This window comes from Nilaparvata lugens, chromosome X (genome assembly GCF_014356525.2).
Source record: "Nilaparvata lugens isolate BPH chromosome X, ASM1435652v1, whole genome shotgun sequence".
Taxonomy (NCBI): Eukaryota; Metazoa; Arthropoda; class Insecta; order Hemiptera; family Delphacidae; genus Nilaparvata; species Nilaparvata lugens.
Genome location: NC_052518.1, coordinates 60,944,684 through 60,965,293, shown reverse-complemented (window position 1 = coordinate 60,965,293; position 20,610 = coordinate 60,944,684). Strand labels below are relative to the sequence as shown.

General features: G+C 34.3%; 1 protein-coding gene across 6 annotated transcripts in view; it reads left to right on the top strand.

Annotated features, from left to right (window-relative positions):
• Positions 1–20,610, top strand: part of LOC120348926 (calcium/calmodulin-dependent protein kinase kinase 2-like) — a 525,835-nt gene that overhangs the window by 179,415 nt on the left and 325,810 nt on the right. The window contains exon 1 of one of the 6 annotated variants that reach the window (XM_039443404.1): positions 389–1,125. The exons of 4 other annotated variants lie outside the window; for them this stretch is intronic. In XM_039443404.1, the coding sequence (XP_039299338.1) occupies positions 1,097–1,125 (29 nt within the window). In that variant the 5' untranslated portion in view covers positions 389–1,096. Of the gene's footprint in view, positions 1–388; positions 1,126–20,610 lie in introns of those variants that run through there. One more of the 6 variants, XM_039443405.1, reaches the window with a different exon arrangement.

Genomic DNA, 20,610 nt, shown 5'->3' with positions numbered 1-20,610 from the left:
ACATGTTGTTTTTGGTAGAAAAAGAAATTTTGGTTGTATCACGGGGCCAATCTTCGCGGGATCAAAAAGTTGCACTTCACTCTCTTCATTCACAAATAACTACATTTTCTCCAAATAAAGTGTCATCAGTTCGCTTGGCAAACTTGGATTTGAGTTTTAAAACGTGATTAATGACACTGAAGCTGATAGCATATTATATTGTAATGACTAACTGTATTTGATAGGAGAGAGAAATTGAAGGAGAAAAAGAGATTGAGTGAGAGAGAAAGAGAGAGAGAGATTATCAGTTTTTTAAGGGCGATCTTATGATGGACTTTTGATCGGTAAGAGACGCGCGTCGCTATGTTGACCGGAGATATCTCCCTTGACCTCCCATCATAGAACCGAACTTTTGCCTAAATTCATCAATAGTGAAGATGTTCGACACGAGTCGATACATTTTCTACAAGGAACTAGAATATTTTTTTGTTTTTGTTGTGATATTTAAAAAAAATATTGTGAGGCTTAACTCAATCGAACAGGTTTATGAAATTAACACGAAAACTGTCTCTCGTTCTCTACATATTATCCATATATCTTGAATCTAATCACTGGCAGTGATGAATAGTTCAGTGCTTCAAATCGCCCGTGAAACTTACACAGTTACAATAGAAGTAATCAACAGTGGAAATGGAGAGAAGCATTGTATTTGCTACTAGTGCAATCCATTGCTCAGCAATTCAAATTCAATTTGAATAATAATCTCTCCTACACCATTACTGGAGACTCGTGAATTAATTATTCGATCTTCTTGGATGAAGGTACAAGAAGGAATCCAAAAGTTTTTTGAATGATAGTGCATCATCAAAAAAAACCCTGTGTGACCATTTGTGTTGTATAATAGTTATTTTCGCAATTAATTCCCAAATTACTAATCTATATCAAGACTCATCTTTTTTCAAATTCAATTTTCAAAGATTGAGAAAGTTAGACTTTTTGAAGACAGTGATTCAACAAATAGTGATCGGTTTTGAAAGTGTGGACCACTCACTCCTTAAATGAACAAGGTCCAATTATTCAGTGATTTGCTCCGTTTTTCAAACAAGTACTTCTCAAAATGGAAGTGATAGCTGAAGAAAATATTGGGTGAGTACTAATAATAAAATTTATTATGAGGTGATCTGATCTATAGCATTTCTAATTCTAGAGTTCTGCTATCTAAATGATGTTCTATGAGTGTGGTTCAGAAACGATTAACTTAATGTCGGAATCCAGACAAATTAATGAATTTCACAAACACTTTCATCAAGTCAGACTCCTACTCACGCGTTAATCGAAACATTTCTTGATAGTATTATTTATTCAAATACATCAAAAGTCAAAATTCTCCCAGACTTCTTCCCCATGTCCTCATCCTTTGTTTATCTTATCACACTTTTCTGCTTGTTCTCATAATTATATGAGAATGGTTTTTATGTATTATTGCTCTTGAGAATCAACTTCCAACAATTTGAGAATGAGTAGGAGCGAAGGAATTGATCCGTTAATTTATTGACAGACAAAAATGCAATATTTGAAATAAATTCGAGTTCTATGACAAGATGGGAATCGAACCAGAAGTTAACAAGATAGAGGTAATAGGAAAAGGCAAATGATGTTTGGCCGTATTGGATTGCAAAATGCAGAGTGCAAATAATTATGTTGGAGCTGTCATGCCCAGTTATTAAATTACAAAATTGATTTATCAATATTTTTTTCATTATTTCTTCATTAATTTTTATTTCAATATTTTATATTTTTATATTTTTAGAAATTTGTTATTTTAATCATAATAAGTAATTTTTCAATTATGAAACAGATAAACATTATTCTTGTTTTAAATTGTATCATAAATGTAGCCATTGAAATTATTCTTATCTAACCGCAGTCATTTTTGTCAACCTTATTTTGGTTTTCGTGCACTAATCCTCTGTATAACCCACGAACTATTTTGTGTTTCCATGTTGCAAATCTGGAGTACACAAAGTAATTACTTTTCAAGGTAACTGTACGAAATAGTTATTTGTATATCTAGAGTGAAAAGTACGACTTTTTCTCCCTGTGGGAAAAGTTTGAAGCCCGAGGCGAAGCCGAGGGCAACAATTTTCCTGAGGGAGAAAAAGTATTTTTCACTCGTGATGTACACAACATTTTTCCTCCATCTACATTTTTTTATAGAAACTGAAAATAAAATCATTTTAATAACTTACGTATTGGTGACAATGTTTCCTAACAACATAACCTAAAATCTAAAACCTAAAAACCAGTCGTCTGATTGGCACTGCCGATTGTGCTATCTATCAGCCAAAGTTGTAACAATTATATCAGCTGGGTGTCTACCAAAAATGGCTGACTCCATCATGCGGTTCAGATTTGAATTGCAGATCAAAAATATTGGTTGGCTGGTATTTTGAATAGAATAAAATATTTTAAAAATTGTATAAATTTTTATCGTCTACTAATATTAAGAATATAATATCGTACAAACATATATTTCATGAGTTGATCAAATTTCTGGTTGTGGTATTTAATTCAGTTCACTCAATGACAGACACCTCTTTATGCTTTCTCATCTGAGCTTAGACTCTCCAACCTATTACAATGTAAGTTTTTAAAATAGAGATGCTTCCCATGTTATTTTAATGGAGTCACTTTTCCTCCCTAGGGAGTTTTTCTGTTTTTTACTACCAAGAGCGAAAAAGTGACACTTTAGTATCATGTTTCAGGGAGTAAAGTAAGTACTTTAGACAGTTTGTGGAGGAAAAGAATATTTATGATGGCAATCTGAAAAATATTTTTCCCCCACCTACTGTCTAAAGTACTTACTTTTCTCCCTGAAACAAAATACTAAAGTGTCACTTTTTTGCTCTCGGTGGTAAAAAACAGAAAAACTCCCTAGGGAGGAAAAGTGACTTCATTTAAATAACATGGGGAACATCTCTATTTTAAAAACTTACATTTGAAATATGTTAGAAGGTCTAAGCTCAGATGAGGAAGCATAATAGAGGTGTCAGTCATTGAGTCAACTGAATTCAATACCACAACCAGAAATTTTATCAACTCATGAAATATATGTTTGTATGATATATATACTTACTATTAGTAGACGATAAAAATTTATACAAATTCTAAAATATTTTATTCTATTCAAAATACCAGCCAACAAATATTTTTCATCTGCAATTCAAATCTGAAACGCATGATCTGGAGTCAGCCATTTTTGATAGCCGCCCAGCTGATAATAAATTGTTATAACTTTTGTCGATAGATAGCGCAATCGGCAGTGCCAATCAGACGACCGGGTTTTAGGTTTTAGATTTTAGCTTATGTTGTTCGGAAACATTGTCATCAATAACGTAAGTTATTAAAATGAATTGATTTGTAGTTTCTATAAAAAAATGTAGATGGAGGAAAAACTTTGTGTACATCACGAGCGAAAAATACTTTTTCTCCCACAGGAAAATTGTTGCCCTCGGCTTCGCCTCGGGCTTCAAACTTTCTCCAACAGGGAGAAAAAGTCGTACTTTCACTCTAGATATACAAATAACTATTTATTAGATAAACAGACACTTTTTTGAACTGTCAATTCTGGCCGCCATCTTCGATTCTTCAATGATGACAAATATTTTTGAGCTGCCATCATAAATATTCTTTTTCTAAACCATCATAACGAAGAGATTGATACCATTTCCAAGTCTGTACCTTCAAGGAGTCATTAGTTACACGGTTTTTTAATTGTCTACGTTTAGCTTATTATAGTGAAAAAAACGTGTTTTCCGCTGCAAACAGTACTTTTCTCTCTTATTCCAATGATGCCCACACCATAGAACATGGACGTACAGCCTTCAACCAGATGTCATTTTGAAGCTTTAGAAATTTTTACATTGTGCCAATAATATCAGTGTTTTTCCACTGTAAAGACATTCACAGGGTGGAAAAGTAAAATTTTCTCTCCAAAAAATCAAATTTCAAGAGTTTGAAGTAATATTTACCATTGTATAAGTTGTCGGAATGAGATGAATCTTTTGAATATTGTAGTATGATTATTTTGGAGCCCCCATATGGCTGAATTGATCCGATATCCTCAACATCAATAGAAGTACTAACGAATTCAAGAGAATCGACATACTTTTGCTGCTATCTTGTTTCTTCATGATGACAAACATTTTCGAGATTGCCATCATGGATATTCTCTTTCTTCGCATCATCACGAAGATATTGATACCATTTCCAAGTCTGAACCTTCAGGAGTTATGAATTACATGGGTTTCTAATGGTTAGGTTTGGAATATGGTGGAAAAAGCGTGTTTTCCACTGCAAACAGTACTTTTCACTCTTTTTCTAATGACGCTCCAGCCAGAAAATATGGACTTACAGCCTTATAGCCAATTTGATGTTATTTTGAAGCTTAGGAAATATTCTACGAAACTGTGCCAATAATACTAGTGTGTGTCCACTGATAATACATATACAGAGTCGAAAGTGAAATATTGTCACCGAAAAATGTATGTTTCAAGTTTTTGAAGTTGAATTAATCCCATAAAGTAGTCCGAGTGAGTCGATTCTGTCGAATATCATAGATTGGTTGATTCTAAACACTTTGGTGGTGAAACCAATTCAATATCTGGAAAGCAAGCGATAAAAATGTCTGTCAATAATGACCGCCAACTTGAATTTTTCAATGATGTCGAATATTCAATCATCAATATTCTGATTCGGCTTGTTGTAACGAGGAGATTGGGGGTATTTGCAAGTCTCTATCTTGAAGTAGTCATGAAAAATCGATTTTATAGTTCTAGCTTGTTACCTCATGCCTATGAAAAAACGCACCAGAAATCATGCAGGGTTTTCTTTGGAGGACGCCGGAGAATACATTTATGGACGTACAGCGCATGAATATATATCGTGTTGAAGCTGAAGAAACGTTCTAAATTTTATAGATTTGAAATTTATCTGTATTCCATGCACAAAAAAGTTATAATGGGAAGAAATTTGAAAAAAAATTAGAAAAAACGTTTTTTTTTTTGCTTTTGAAGGTCATAACTAATACAATATGCGTTTTAGAGGGGAATTTTATAGAACAAACTTTGTAGAGGAAGACTTTAGAAATTTTTCAAAAATTTTTTTCAAAAATTGGTTGAATATTTTGAACGGTTATTGAAATATGAGCTATATAACAAAATCCTAAAAAAATTGGCGGCCATCTTGTTTCCGAAGTCTTTGCCTGTGATTTCGACTTATCATCATCACGATCCATATTATGCTAGAAATGACCACGGTGTGCCTTTTTTATGACATTTGCGCCCGGACTATTATTTCATCTCTGTCTATTGTAATCTGCATAAATAAAGCACTCAATCAATCAATGTAATTTTGTTGCTGCAATTCTTCCTCAACATTCAGCTTTCCACTTTTATTTACATAATTTTGTTTTTTCATGTTCAAATTTATATCTGTAAAATTGTAGCCTGAATCTATCAATTGTTTAGCAAACGCTGACATCATTGCAATTGAATTTGTAACATTCTTTTTTCTCCCATTTTGATTGATAAATGGAGTTTTGAAAGTTATCATTGATTCCCAGCAATTGGCATTATAAAGTTGTGCTTGTTTGGAGACGTAATGTGTGATGAAACCTTGACTGAGAGGTCAAGATGTAAGACGAACGTGTCTGCTTGATAAAAGTGGAGATGGTGGAAGGGTGAGAAAAAGGAAGGCAAAGAGTGAGCATGAGGGGGAAAGGAACAGAGAAAATAAGATATGAGAATTCTTGTAGTTGGAAGGAGGTGACTCAACGCTCAAGAGCTCAACTTGAACGTGACTGAGTTGAGATACGTAGAGTTGCACACAACGTCAAAGTTTGGAGATGACGAGAGATGTGACAGGCACATTTTTTCAAGTGTGTACTGACCAAATCATGACATTGTCAATATTGATACTGTTATCGCCTATTGTCACATAATCGTCTGTACACATCAAGTGCATTTTCACCATTCGTTATTCGTTCTCCAATAGGCCTAATACTTCACCAATAATGCAATACGTCGCCGATCATACAAAAGCGCTGACATGATCTGTTTTTCAATGAGAAAATTAGAATTCAGACCCACATCTGTTTCGTAAACCTATAGAGAAATAAACAAAATAATGAATAACAATTAATCTACTAATTTATCTTGAGAAGTAATAAATTTTAAAACTTTCAATAGTTGAATAAAGAACCATCTCCAATCAACGTATTTGGTAGAGTCTTGCGCGACTACTCAATTCATTGGAAAAAAGTCCGAAATTTTGGGGGTTTCTGGGGTGAAGCCGCCCTCTGGCGTGTGAGCAAATTTCAGATCCGAATTCAGCGCCTCAAAATACATATAGAACCGTGGAGAAAAATTCTTTCGGGGCTGTTTCCTGAAAAACGACCATTTGACTGGACTAAATTGATTTGGGAGCGTGGTCTATCTAGTCGGTCTGTTACATTCCTGTTGGTTAGCGTGATACGTAAGTTTCTGGAGAACTGGAATCCCTTAGTATTAAAATGTGCCCTTCTGATATGTTGTGATATTCTCCCTATCATGATAATCAATTTCAATGTGTGATAGAGGCGTAGTTGTCGGAAAAAAATCAATCCTCTTTGTTTCAAATCCGAAAGTTAAGATGAATTCGAAAATGCCTATACAAGAAATTTCGTTAGCTCACTAAGATAGTTTGAGGAATTGTCTCAATCAAGCTTCAAGAATGACATAATAAAAATATTTCAAGAGAAAATTAGATTATCATACAACTGGAATTATAAAATTATTTCTCAAATCATGAGAATACTGTGTCAAAATTTGTTTCCAAATAAGGCTGAAAAAACACTGCTTGAATTGTGTGTTCTTTTCCGATGATGAAGACATCGGAACTTATAATTTATAGTCAGCTGACGCGTAAAAAAGTAATACCCACGTTAATCAACGATAATCATTGTGCTCCAATAGATAAATCACCTGATGCCCTTTCTTTTAACCGATAAATTGGAGCGAATTATATAAATTATATACAGTACCTGTATATCATATAATGTACCCGTAGGTATTATATTCTGTAGTCTATCTATACATCATCTGTGCAAACAAGTTTTTCCATATTTGGTTTTCGGCTTGGATGTAACATCGAGATTTTTAAAAGCAACTTTGGTATAACTTATTCTCACGTATTATTATGTGTCGTAACAGAAAAGCTCACTCTGCACTAGGCTTTGTTTGCACTTTTCTTCCAAAAATTCCAGATTATCACTGATTATTTCCAGAGATAGAATTCGGATAAAAAGAAGAAACAATCAGCTGGAATAATTTTTCCCCTGGATGAAAAAAAACATGTTTAGGTTGAGAGAAATAGAAATAGTTCGAAAAAAGTGAAAAGTTTTTATAGAATTTGAACATTTCCATCCAAACAATGCTGATAGTTTGAAGAGAATTTAACCATGGACTAAAATAATAAATAATCATGAATCTGTGCCATCACTCAAGCAATTGAATAGCTTGAATGCATTCCCACCAGTTTTAACAATTTCAGAACTAAGTATACAACATAATTCATACACTGAAAATCAACAAGTTTTTTATATTTTCATCAAATGTTACACTGAAATAATGTCTACATTGAAGTTGATCTCTTACAATCTTGCTACCAATTAAAAAATGCCCTATTTTAAAGATTTTAAATTAAGGCAGTCATTCTAAAAGAAATAAAATTATAAAAAAGTTTACCAGTAAAAAATCATCAAAAGCCTGAAGCACTACCAAATATCAAACTTTCTCACTGGTAGTCCACCATCTCTACTATCTTCATCAATATTTTTGATGTATGACAATCACTGGTTTCAGTTTTGTTCAGGATAACTGACCGATGTCAACTATTTACAGAACTACTAGTTATTCATATAGAAAAGACTAGAAGTATTCATCACTACAAATTTATTTTTATAATTATCAAGAAATAGGTAGCCTAAGCTACCCCTTTTCAAAATATTTCACTCACAACATGTTTCAACAGTACGGTAATGTCATTTTATTTCTTGATAATTAAATGTAGCCCTAACCAGAAAGGTGATTGTTGTAATATAATAAAGAGGTACCTGTTTTGGTTGTTACACCGTTGTCAAACTGTACACAATTGAAACTGAAGTTCAGTGCAGCAGAAGCTTTACTATTGAGCATATTGCTAGTTGAATGACCTATCAAGTTGTCATATTTGCCATTGGCTTAGAAGGATTTACCTTGTAGCAATAGCTTAAATAGAGTATAGACAGTCATCTAGTTTCAAAAAACATGATTCTATCATAGCCCTATTATGTATTTTAGATTTATACTCCATTATCGATAGGAATCATTAGTTATATATATTATGTAGTTATATACAATGAATCATTAGGTATATTAATTAATTTAAGAATAGCTTGAATTGTCATTTGATGCTTTGATGAGCAAACCTATTCATATTCAATTGAATCAAAGATTTGAATGCAGCATCCTTCGCCATATTTCCAAACTTAATCTTTTTCTGTACAGGATGTATGATTCCGATGAAACTAAAATTCAATCTACTTTGCGGTTTTTCAACCAACATACAATCACACTTTTGATAAAACTACTACAGCATTGATGTTTTATTAACAAAATAAATATTGTGATTGGCAAAAGTTTTCTAATTAATCTCGTAATTTTCAAGAGGATCGTATCCTTAGAATTTATCGCCTATCCATAAAATTGTCACAATTTGTAAAAGGTCAGCCGAAACTCTGTCCAATTCTATCCTTCAGGACATTATTCTCTGTAGGAACATTGATAACAACATTACAGTAATAACACTACTTACTAGGTACTTGACAGTGGTAGGAAGTAGAAAACTTTAATAAGTAACGAGAAAAAAACTATTCCTCAAAAACGACTGAATTGAGCCACATGAGACTCTTTCAGTAAATGAAGTTGACAACCTAACGATAACACATCTGGGTAGTTGTTCAATCACATTCTGTAAGAATAACTTCAAATTTACTCAGTGCATCCGGACATACTTTTATTGACCGAGTAAACTTGCAGTTATACTTACAATATATGACTGAACAACTTATCAGATGTGTCATTGTTAGGTTGTCATCTTCATGTACTGAAAGTTTCATTTGGCTCAATTCAGTCGTTTTTGTCTCGTTACTTATTGAAGTCTCCTAGTACTAACATTATTATAATAATTTAAGTAATAAAATAATGGTATTAAAATATTACGATTGCTATTTCATTAGATATTATGTTATTGAGAATCAGATATGAACAACTAAGTATTCATTAAGTTATTGTTTGAAAAGTAATCATTTACAGTGATAATTATTGTTGCAAAGCTCAACCAACTTGCTTTAAGAATAGTAAAAGCTTACACTGTTGACTGCCTCAATTTTAACAAAATATTTTCAGTTTTTTGTCCGTCGTTAGGTTGCTTGGATGAAATCTAGAATCTAGCTTTTAGTTCTAGCTAATCCAAAAATTCAGTTGAGTAATCATAAGCTATATATATATATATATAAACAGGATACACACGACATGGATAGATTAAAAACACTTAAAAACTTACATTTAAACGAGAATTTTCGGAACTGGGCCCCCTTTGTCCCTTTGTCAATCAAACTTCAATCCACTTCACTTCCTGTTTGATTGACAAAGGGGGCCCAGCTCCCGAAAATTCTCGTTTAAATGTAAGTTTTTAATTTATCCATGTCTTGTGTATCCTGTTTATATTTATATTATAAAACTTTACAGTGTTTTCTGTTAAGTGCTATATATATAGCTATATATATATAGAAGACACTTTAAAGTTTGTAATATAAATTGAAACAGGAGACACGATATAAATAGATTGAAAACACTTAAAAACTTACATTAGAAATGGGGAAATTTTCGGAGACTGTGTCGCCTTTCTCAACCGAGCACAGACTGCAGTTTTGAATCCAACGGTAACAGAGTTACAGAGTGACTCTGTGGTCACACGACCATTGGATTCAAAACTGCAGTCTGTGCTCGGTTGAGAAAGGAGACACAGTCTCCGAAAATTTCCCCATTTCTAATGTAAGTTTTTAAGTGTTTTCAATTTGTTTATATCGTGTCTCCTGTTTTAATTTATATTATGCATATATATATATATATATAATATATATATATATATATATATATATATATATATAATATATATATATATATATATATATATATATATTTATTCAATCGACCCAATAATAGATAGTCCTTTATGAGAACTAAACAAACTTGTGAGTGTCTATTACTAAGTTCAAGTTTGTTAGTATTTTAGCATACAAGTTAACACATGGCTTTTAATAGTTAAGTAGCCTACGTGATATCTCCAACAAGAAAAAGGTAGGATCATAGAGAAACTCGAGTTGTGAACTTGATAAACTAAATCGCTTGCTATTCTCTGGTAGAATATTCAATTCATAAACCATTTTCATCTCTGAGAAAATAAATATATCGTAGATTCCAGACCCACAAGTCTTCACCTTTATGCTCGTTGGAAACTTCTAAGTTTATAAGTTTCCAAACACTCTAGGAACTCCCTATAACTATAATACAAATTATAAGAATTAACTGATATGAGCTCTAGTACTAGTGCTCTACTATGATAAATATATCAACAATACTCGAATATTATTTCATATTGGTAAACACATTATATTTTATAATAATTTTCTAACTTGAAACTGGGAATATTAGTGCACCTGGAATCACATAAATCAACATTTATTCACGATTGTGTATCGTGTCATGAGCAAGTTATTACATTCGATTACATGTTCTGAGGCAATAATCTAGGTTAGCAGTAACTGGAAGCATAGCAACAAGTTTGTTTAATCAACTCATTGTGAATTAGGAATATGATGCAGTTGGTGAGGGCGTGAGGTGAAATGTATTTTTGCTGGAATTCCACTCGCACTTACCTGAACACAAGTAGAGTTCATTTAATTATGTGTTTTCGAGTAATATTTCTATTTTGCAATTGAAATTTATACTGTGATCAAATGTATGAAGTAGTGAATTTATCACTGCCAAAATTTCAATTCGGTTTAGAAATTCAATTCGTATGATTGAGAATATTGAGTCGTCGACTTGTAATTGAAAAGTCGAAATAAAAAGAATCTATAATCTTTTTATAATGATTACAAACAAGTTTAAGGAATGTTTTTGATTCTATATTTTACGATTTGAAATTTTCGTTCGTTTATGCAGTGTACTTAAATCTTCGTCGAACATGTTTACGGCCCGATAAGAAATGGAAAGTAATTATAACCGGTAATAAAAACAATATGCAAACACTTTTACAGAGTTTGCCAGCAGGTAAAAGCACTAGAGGAATCTATTTAGACATCATAACGAAAGAGCGCTTGTAGGTTTAATTGACAGTAATAATTAATTACCTGTGAACTTGTTTGTTGCTTGCAACTGAGTGGCTTTGCCTTAGAAGGTGTCATGGCTAGATTTGAATTCAAGAGAAGCTGTTCTCCAATAATCTGTGTAGGATTGAAAAAAACTATTCAGAATGTCGTTTCCATTATTGGAAATTTATAAAGTTTATTGATAGACGAGTCTATCAGAGGATTATAATGTAATGTATTATACCGAGTGATCCAATTACTAAGCAAGTTTGTAGGCGCTTACTAAAAATATTCTGTTCGTAGGCCTATGAATCCTTGAAAAAACCAATTTGAAGTTTATAGAAATAAATAACGGCTTGTAGATTCCAGTAGTATGTTTAATTGAATATAGCAAGTAGAGAAGCATTTTATGCTAGTCTCCAAGCAAGAAGCGAATATGAAATCCGTAAGCTTAGGCTCAAAATCCAATGGAAAAATCGATGAATCTGTTTCATTAAGTTATGATGGAAGATGAATCAATGTAAATAGAATCGGAGAATAGTAATTTGTGAAGAAGTTATACGTATTTACTTCCAGTCGCAAGTACGTTTTTTGCAATTCGCGGCTAAATGACATCACCTGATACCATGCCGATACCAGCCAATACCATGAAAACTCATCAACGAATCGGACGAAAATGTGATGTCATTATTATTGACCGCGCTTCAAATTAACATTATTAATGATTAATAATTGATTATTGGACCTTAATCATATCGATTTTGAACTGAACAAGCAGCAGTTCTGAGAATCATGGTTGAGAAGCCTTTATTTTCTTATTGTCATATAGAGTTTGAATTAAATTGGAAATTTGCTTCAGAATGAGCTCTGAGATCGTCCAAGAAGTATATGAAATCATAACATCATTAATAAGAGAAGTTTAAAATATCTTGTTTGCTTAGGTATTCTATTGACTACTCAAATAAAAAAGCGTCTAATGCTATTGGAATAAATCGTTTGAGATTATTCTAGAATGTGTGTATCTGAAGATTGCGCGTTGCATACCAAAATAATAAAAATGTCTTGGAGTGAGCTGTCATATGTATTAGAAGGCATACTGATGCACAAAAACTGAACCCATATATTATTTGTTCAGCTGGGATAGCTATCGCGTGAATTGAACGGCGGACGCGTGATAAACGGTGTGACCATTATTCTATAAAAGGAAAGCCTTGATTCACCGAGCTTATAAGGGACTTTAAACGGATTCCAGTTCAGTAATTAATTTCCTTTTACGAAGTTGTTCACTGTTTTTCCTTTCAATGCTGGTTAACCAGCTACCTTATACTTCCTGAATATTTCCTATAGTGAATATTTCCCTTCAATGTGTCAGCATTGTTGCTGTTACTGTATCCATAAGGAATAATGATAGTTTAAAATGAATGTCACACTCATTTTACTACTACTATTACTATTATATAAATGATTACTATTAAATAGTTATATTACACTAATTTGATGCGAACTTCCATAACTCAGGTAAGGTCAATGTAGGATTTGTTATTTGTGTCAAGGCTAAATATAGAAAAATGTTATATTCTCACATAACACAACTGAAAATACATGGGAGAAAAGGAATTGAACTACTTGTATGTGGTTTGTCTTGACGGCTTGACATGAGAAAATATACATTCTCGATCGAATTTGTTATATATTCTTGCATGGTTTTTACTACATTGTTTTTTTCCTTCCCACATGACCCTAAGGCCCTTTTCACACTGGGCGACCATGAAAGCGCTTCCACGGAAGCGCCACCACGTGGTAGCATTGTCTCTTATCTGTCACTGCACACTAGAGCCACCAGCTACCAACCACCAGCCGAGCTTCAAGGAATGTGGTGGTGATTATGGGTAAAATGATGGCTGAAAGCCATCAAATGTTTGTCTGTATAATTTTGTTATTAATAACAACTTCGATTTATTTTAAACTTGATGATCCAATTGAAAATTAATAATCAATAATTTATTCAAATGAAGAATTAAATCAATCCAATTAATTCAAAAATTTGAATAATTTTGAGTAAATCTTAATTTCTAAATAGTTTTTCAACCAATCAATTTATGAATGAAAAAAATATTATTTGAAATAATGAATAATTAATAATATTCAAAATGAATAATTCAAAGAGTTCTCATTTTTATTTTTTGAAAATCAGAAAAATATAGATAGAACAAATTCGCATTCAAAATACACGCCAACAATGTCAACATCTGATTAGGATGGCTGCAAGATAATATGCAAAGTATTAAGAGTACGCAAAGTAATACTTTGTGCACTAGAGCGGAAAAGCGATTCTTTGTGTTCTGTAATCAGTGCAGGAATGATCACTTGTCAAAGTAACTGTAGGAAAAATATATTATTTACAGTGAATTACAAGTAGAGGGGATTTGATACTTTAGACGGGCTTTTTTGCTCAAAATCCCCCTCCCACCTCTCCCCCCACAACCTTCCCAACTCCCCCCTCTCCCATCCCACCCCACCGCCCTCCCCCCTCATCACGGGGTGGGAGGGTGTTCTAAAAATAGATTTTCCCCCTCCCACTCCTCTCTCTCTCACTCTCTCCTCTCACTTGGTTATGTCGAGTGAGTAAATGTGTGTCAGTTCGGCTCCGTCTTCTAACAGATATTTCGTAGGGTTATACAGTTCAATTCACTTCAAATTATACATCTAGTTATTCAGTTTCTCGAGCTTAATTCAATAGTGAAATTATATTTTTGATTAACTCACACTCTTTTTATTTATCTTGAAAAAACATTCCTAATTCTTCAGTCTAACTTCTCGCCTGTAAAAGTGTAAAACCACCTAACGGTACACGATGGGTCGACCGAACAGAGGCACGCCGAGGAATGAGGTCAATGCTCCGAAGCCAGGGCCAGCTATTTCTGGATCACTGTCTGAAGAGACCCTCCAAATTATTCGACAGCAAATTGAGGAAACTGTGCCTCATGCCATATCTATGGCAGTGAAGTCCATTTTTGAGGAACTTCAGGCATTGAAGGAGGAGAACAAACAGCTGCACAATAGAATTCGTGAGCTAGAGGTGTCTTGTCACCTGAAGGTCGACGACCTCAAGCAATACGGGCGCCGACATTCAATACGTATTTTTGGGATCCCGGAGAGTGATAAAGAAGACACGGACCTGCTGGCGCTTGATGTCTTCAACAAGAAGCTGAACGTGCCCGTGACTCTGGCGGATGTCAACCGCTCGCATCGCGTTGGAAGGCGTCAACCACCTCAACAAGGGCAAGCTAAACCCAAGGACCGACCCATCATAGTACGACTCTGCAGCTACCGGACCAGGAAGATGATCTTCGACGCTAAGAGGAAGCTGAAGGGTTCCGGCGTCACCATTCGCGAGGATCTGACTGCGGAGCGTCTCAAGATCCTCAACGCTGCGGCCGACTGTCATGGGCATAGGAATGTCTGGTCATCGGACGGGAGGATCAAGATCTCTATCAGCGAGGGAGGATCCAAGAGGGTCCATACAGTCGAGAGGATGACTGACCTTCAAAAAATAAAGGTAAATTAAATCATTTCAGGATTCGATGACTAAGGTGCCCTTCAATACAATAATAGGAAATTTGTATTAATACATTTCACAGTAGATATACCTTGGCATTTTTCATGAGCTGGCTTTCTGTTCTATAAATGAATCTTTCCACTGCTATTTATGATTATATATGAGGCAATTATTTCAAACTAAGGAGATCCACATTTGTTAATACTGATTAATAATTTATCTTGATATCACTCTTACCGAAACCCTCGGTCAGATAGCACTAACAGAAACCCCCGGTCTGACAGACCGCTATATCATATAGCTAATATTTACTCTGACTTTGGTAACTAGATACTCTGTTCTCTATGGACAATGATTTTTCTAGAAATAATTAACACAATTAAGTAAATATTATAGTTTAATTGCAGCATAAAAACTTTATAACTACCTCAAAAAATGTTTTTCAATTATCTTTCAACACTAAGTTCAGGAAACAGCTTCTTTTGCACATTTCAAGCAAACTTTTTCACTACAGTCAATCAAGCAGACAGGGCATTGAGCTCTTCAATATCCATGTCTCTATAGTTGTTATTTTTTGTATTTACAGACAAACCTCTTCTTGTTTCTTCCAGTTTCTTATTTGTATTCACTAGGATTGTGTTCATGATAGTAGCATCAAACAGGAGCTGCCACACATCTTTCTTGGTTGGTTTGTTTCCCAGTAATCTAGCTCGTCCATGTAGCCCAGGCAATCACCTTATAATATTTCTGGCTGGTGTCCTCACATTTCGAGGTGGTTGCTTATTGGTCCATGCATTTGGCACTACAAGTTCTGTTTTCTTTGTTTGTTCAATAAAATAGGTGTCTTCTTGTTGGTTGATGTCATCAACTGCATGCTCTTCTGCTTCAACTGCATTCTGTTGCAACAAGACTTCTTCATCATCATCTTCTTCTTCTGTACTCTCTTCTTCTTCTTCATTCATCTCCTGACCTCCATGCTGTGGTAATATGAAGTCTGGATCTTCATCCGAATCATCTATTTCACTTTCACTACTCACTGTGTCACCATCACGAACATCATTATGAAGCAAGTCTCTAATTCTATCTCCAAAATCTGGATCACAAGGGTCTAAATGCTTTCGAAAATGGTTTTTATTGTCCTCATCCATGGTAAAAACTTGTTTGTGGATACAGATGCACCTCAATGATACTTTGAAACCACTGACAGAATACAATATGGATGAAAAAATAATTGAAAATTATCGATCCAAACTCAAACAGAAACCCTCAGTCAGACAGACCGCATGTCACACTACACTACTAGAAACCATCGGTCAGAGAGACCGCCACGTTTTCAACTTTAGCACAATAACTAATCACCGTCAACCTAGAGCTAGACAAAACGCATGTCAACAGAAGAAGGGTTTCCTAGTGAGAAGGTAGAAGGGGTGGGGAAGGTATAAGACCAACTATTGCTGCCATCTGTGAGTTCCAAAATTCCATAGCGGTCTGTGAGACCGGGGTTTCGGTAAAAGTGATATTAATTCCCAAAACTACGTTCAATGCATCAACTACTATACTCCAGAGGGTACTTAGAGAATCATTATCTCTATTCTTACTAATAATTATTACATCTCTTACCAAAATTATTTCCATAATTAATAATTTTCGAAATGCTGAATTTCAAATAAATTGGATGATTAACATACGTTATAGATAAGGATGTAATCTATAGGTAAAGATAGTAATCTCCTATATAATGATATCTTCTACTGTTGCCACAGCTTGAACAATAGAAGCTAATGTGTGAAGAATTATTGATAGAGCAGAGGGGTGGGTAGTCTGTTCATATGCTTATATAGGGGCTGTGTTTCATTTAACGTTATCTTAGACATTCATCACTTAACTATTACAGTTCTCAATTTACTACTTTTATTGTTATTGCAACTCCCAATAGTTAATTATACTTCTAATACTATATAATATTTTTCACACTTCACCGTTCAATACTATTTAAAACTCATCTAAAATAATCTAGCACTTTCTCCATCGTCTCCTCTACTTCTTATTTTTTCTTTCTCGTTTCTCTTCTTGATCTTATATTTATAATGATTACTTGAATATTGTTGTTTGAGATGATGATTATTATTCTTTTCTATTCTTCTTCTCCTTCTTCTTTGTCTTATTCTTCTTCTTCTTCTTCTTCTTCTTCTTCTTCTTCTTCTTCTTCTTCTTCTTCTTCTTCTCTTTCTTTTCTTTTCTTTTTTTTCTTCTCTCCTTGATTAATTCAAGATCACAATGCTATGTTCTATTTCTTATTCTATAGTTCAGTTTCATAAGTTCTTTGCAATTTGTGCACATTCCTTCTTTCTCTTCTTTTTTTCCCTATTATTATCATTATTTTCCCTGTGATTTTTCCACTTGCTATCCAGCATGTGCAAATGTTTATTTCTCTTTCTATATCTATTTATCTTTCTACCTTTTCTCTTCCTATCTGATTACCTTCTACTAATATCCATATATTATATTATAATATCCATATATTTATCCATATAATATTCGATTCTTTCCCACATTGAATCATACTATTCCTCTTCAATTTTATGCGAATATTATTCATTATCAGTTGTATTATGTATCTTTTCTCTATTGATAACTTTCTTCAAAGATTTTTCGTTTTTCTGCTGGCTTCTTCTTCTCTTTTTCAGTTGTTACTGGATCCCATTTCGCTCTATCTCCACCATGAACACGATCTTCCACTACTGGATTTCATCTCTCTCTATCTCCACTTGGACTCGATTTTCCACCACTGGATTCCATCTCTCTCTGTCTCCACTTGGACTCGATCTTCCACTACTGGATTCCTTCTCGCTCTACCTCCACTTGGACCCGATTCTTCCACTACTGGATACCTACTTGCTCTATCTCCACTTTGACCAGATCTCCCACTACCAGTTCTTCCTCAATCTTCATCTTATTCACCATTAGGATTATTCATCACCAAAACTCCACACATCTACATCTTATTGTGTTTAGTGAATTTTTGAACTAGTGCTTTAAATAGTGAAGGGAGCCTGAACTGTCAAGGCATACTGAATGCACTCGAATCAAGAGACTTTTTCATTTAGGTTAAGTTTTATCAGTTTCATTCCCATTTCCCCCGTCATGTGTTGTTCTGAGGTCGGTTCACGATTGGTCTGCTGCTTCCATGATGCCTCTCACTGACACGTCAGCTCGCTCGCCCTCAAGTAGGTATGATTATTTCAATAATAGTAATAATGACGCAGGTATGTTTCTAGCAAATAAGCTCCACTCTTTTGAAAAACTTTTCAAGGCTGCTCACCTTAACGTACAATCCCTCAGTTGCCACATTGATGAACTCAGAGCAATCTTCCGTTTTCAGGACTTCAATATAATCAGAATTTCCGAATCATTTTTGAAGCCTAGTATTTCATCAAATTTTGTTGCATTGCCTGGATATAATCTTTTCCGGAATGATAGATTAAATAAAGCTTGTGGGGGTGTAGCAATTTATGTGAAAGATGGTATCAAAACAAAAGTTTTAATCACATCTGAACAAGAGTATTGTTCCAGACCAGAGTTTATGCTACTTGAATTATCCTTATCTAGTAATGATAAATTACTCGTTGGTATCTGTTATTGCCCACCAAAAATAGGTCATTTTACAGATTTCGAAAGTGCCTTGCTTTCTCTTATGCCTTGTTATAAGCGTATACTAGTTATGGGGGATATGAACACCGACTTGAACATGACAAATCGTAACCTTGACTACTTTTAACTGACTACCATTTTCCAATGCCTAAACATGACTATTTTACCTCTCGATCCAACTCATCATACTAATGAATCTGACACACTCATTGACCTTCTCATTGTTAGTGATCCTAACAAGGTTGTTCAAGCAGGCCAAATCCCAGTCCCAGCTATTTCTGGACATGATTTGATCTACTGTGTTCTTTCCCATAAGATACCTAAGCCAGAACAGAAAATTATCACTTATAGAGACTTCAAAAACTTTGATGAAGCCGCCTTCCTGACTGATGTGGCTCAGACTTCATGGCATCAAATTGAAGCATTACCCTCAGTTGATGACATGGTCAAGACTTTCGAGAATTGGACTTTGACTCTGTATGACAAACATGCACCTTATGTGACAGTGAGGATTAATAGAAAACGACGAGTACCGTGGATGACTGAAGACATACTTAAAATGATGGGATGTAGAGACAAAGCACATAGAAAATTTAAAAAGACATTTGACTTGGACAGTTTGATAGAGTATAGGAGCCTTAGAAATAGAGTAAAACAGGAATTATGGAACTCAAAGATTAGGTACTTGAATTCGTTTATGACAAACAATAGACAAGACTCTAAGTCACTTTGGCAGGGAATGAAAGAATTCGGGCTTGGCGAACAGAAATCGAATCCACAAATTGACTTACCATTGAACAATATAAATGACCATTTCTTGTAAATGTTTGTAGAGGTTACTTGTGTTAGATCTTAATGTAATAACAACCATCTTGTAATGTGTGTGTGTTCAGCACAAACACTTAATCACAACTGATTTGCAAGAAACAATAACGTAAGATGACCACAAAAATCACTATTTAATGGTTGCATGTGCTCTACATTATAAAATATATTTACTCCAATTTCTTTTTTCCAATATTTGTCCAATTCGTATGGCGGTTGTAAATTTCTAATTGGATCAAAATACCAAACATTAGAGCCGACTTTTTCATATGCAACCCAATGTGTGTCATCCTTGCTTTCCCTTGCTAAATTCATAATGCCATTCTCATTTTTTAGAATTTTTTTGGGTAATACATCTAACTTATATATACCTCTTAGCCAAATCTGTAATAATTTCGACCAATCAATCAAATCATAATTACTCAATCCTCCTTCAATATTCATGTCTTCTTCTTCTTCTTCTTCTTCCTACTTGTCTTTGTTGTTCTACGTTTCTTAACTTGTTTTTGGGGGAATAAACTCACTCCATATGATGATGGTGGTGGTGGTGGTGGTAAAGAGGGTGCGATTAAAACTCTCCCCCCACTAATACCAGGAAAAGGTTTCAAAAAATACCCTTTTCCTGCAATATGCTCTTTCAACTGAGCTATAGCTTTGCGTCTAATATCTTTACTATAACTTCTCCTCTCATTCTTCCTCTTCTTCTTCTTCTTTCTCAAAGACCCACCAAACGCTGCTTTAGCTTTCATGACGTTTGTAACAAGATAGCTAAGTGCTTTCTTGCAAGGGGTGTTTCTGGATTTTTGAATATGTCCCATGCTGCATTCACTAGAGCCCTGTCAGCTATCGCACAAGTTTTATTATCGCTATTTTGTGTATATGCTATATCAAGTACCTTACGGGCTCTATCTAATGAATTTATACCTTGATCACCTCTCTTTAACCTTTCATTAACCTTGGTGCCCGGCCCGCAATACTGATATCCAGGAAGGTGGATTTCATTTTGTTGAAGGTCAATGAGCTTTTTTAGAATAGTGGATGTCACATTACCTGCTAAACCCATCACACCCTTAAAAACTTTTGCCGCTGAACTCAAGATTCCTCTACCTCGTTTCCTCGAACTTTGCTTCCTCCTACATACCAT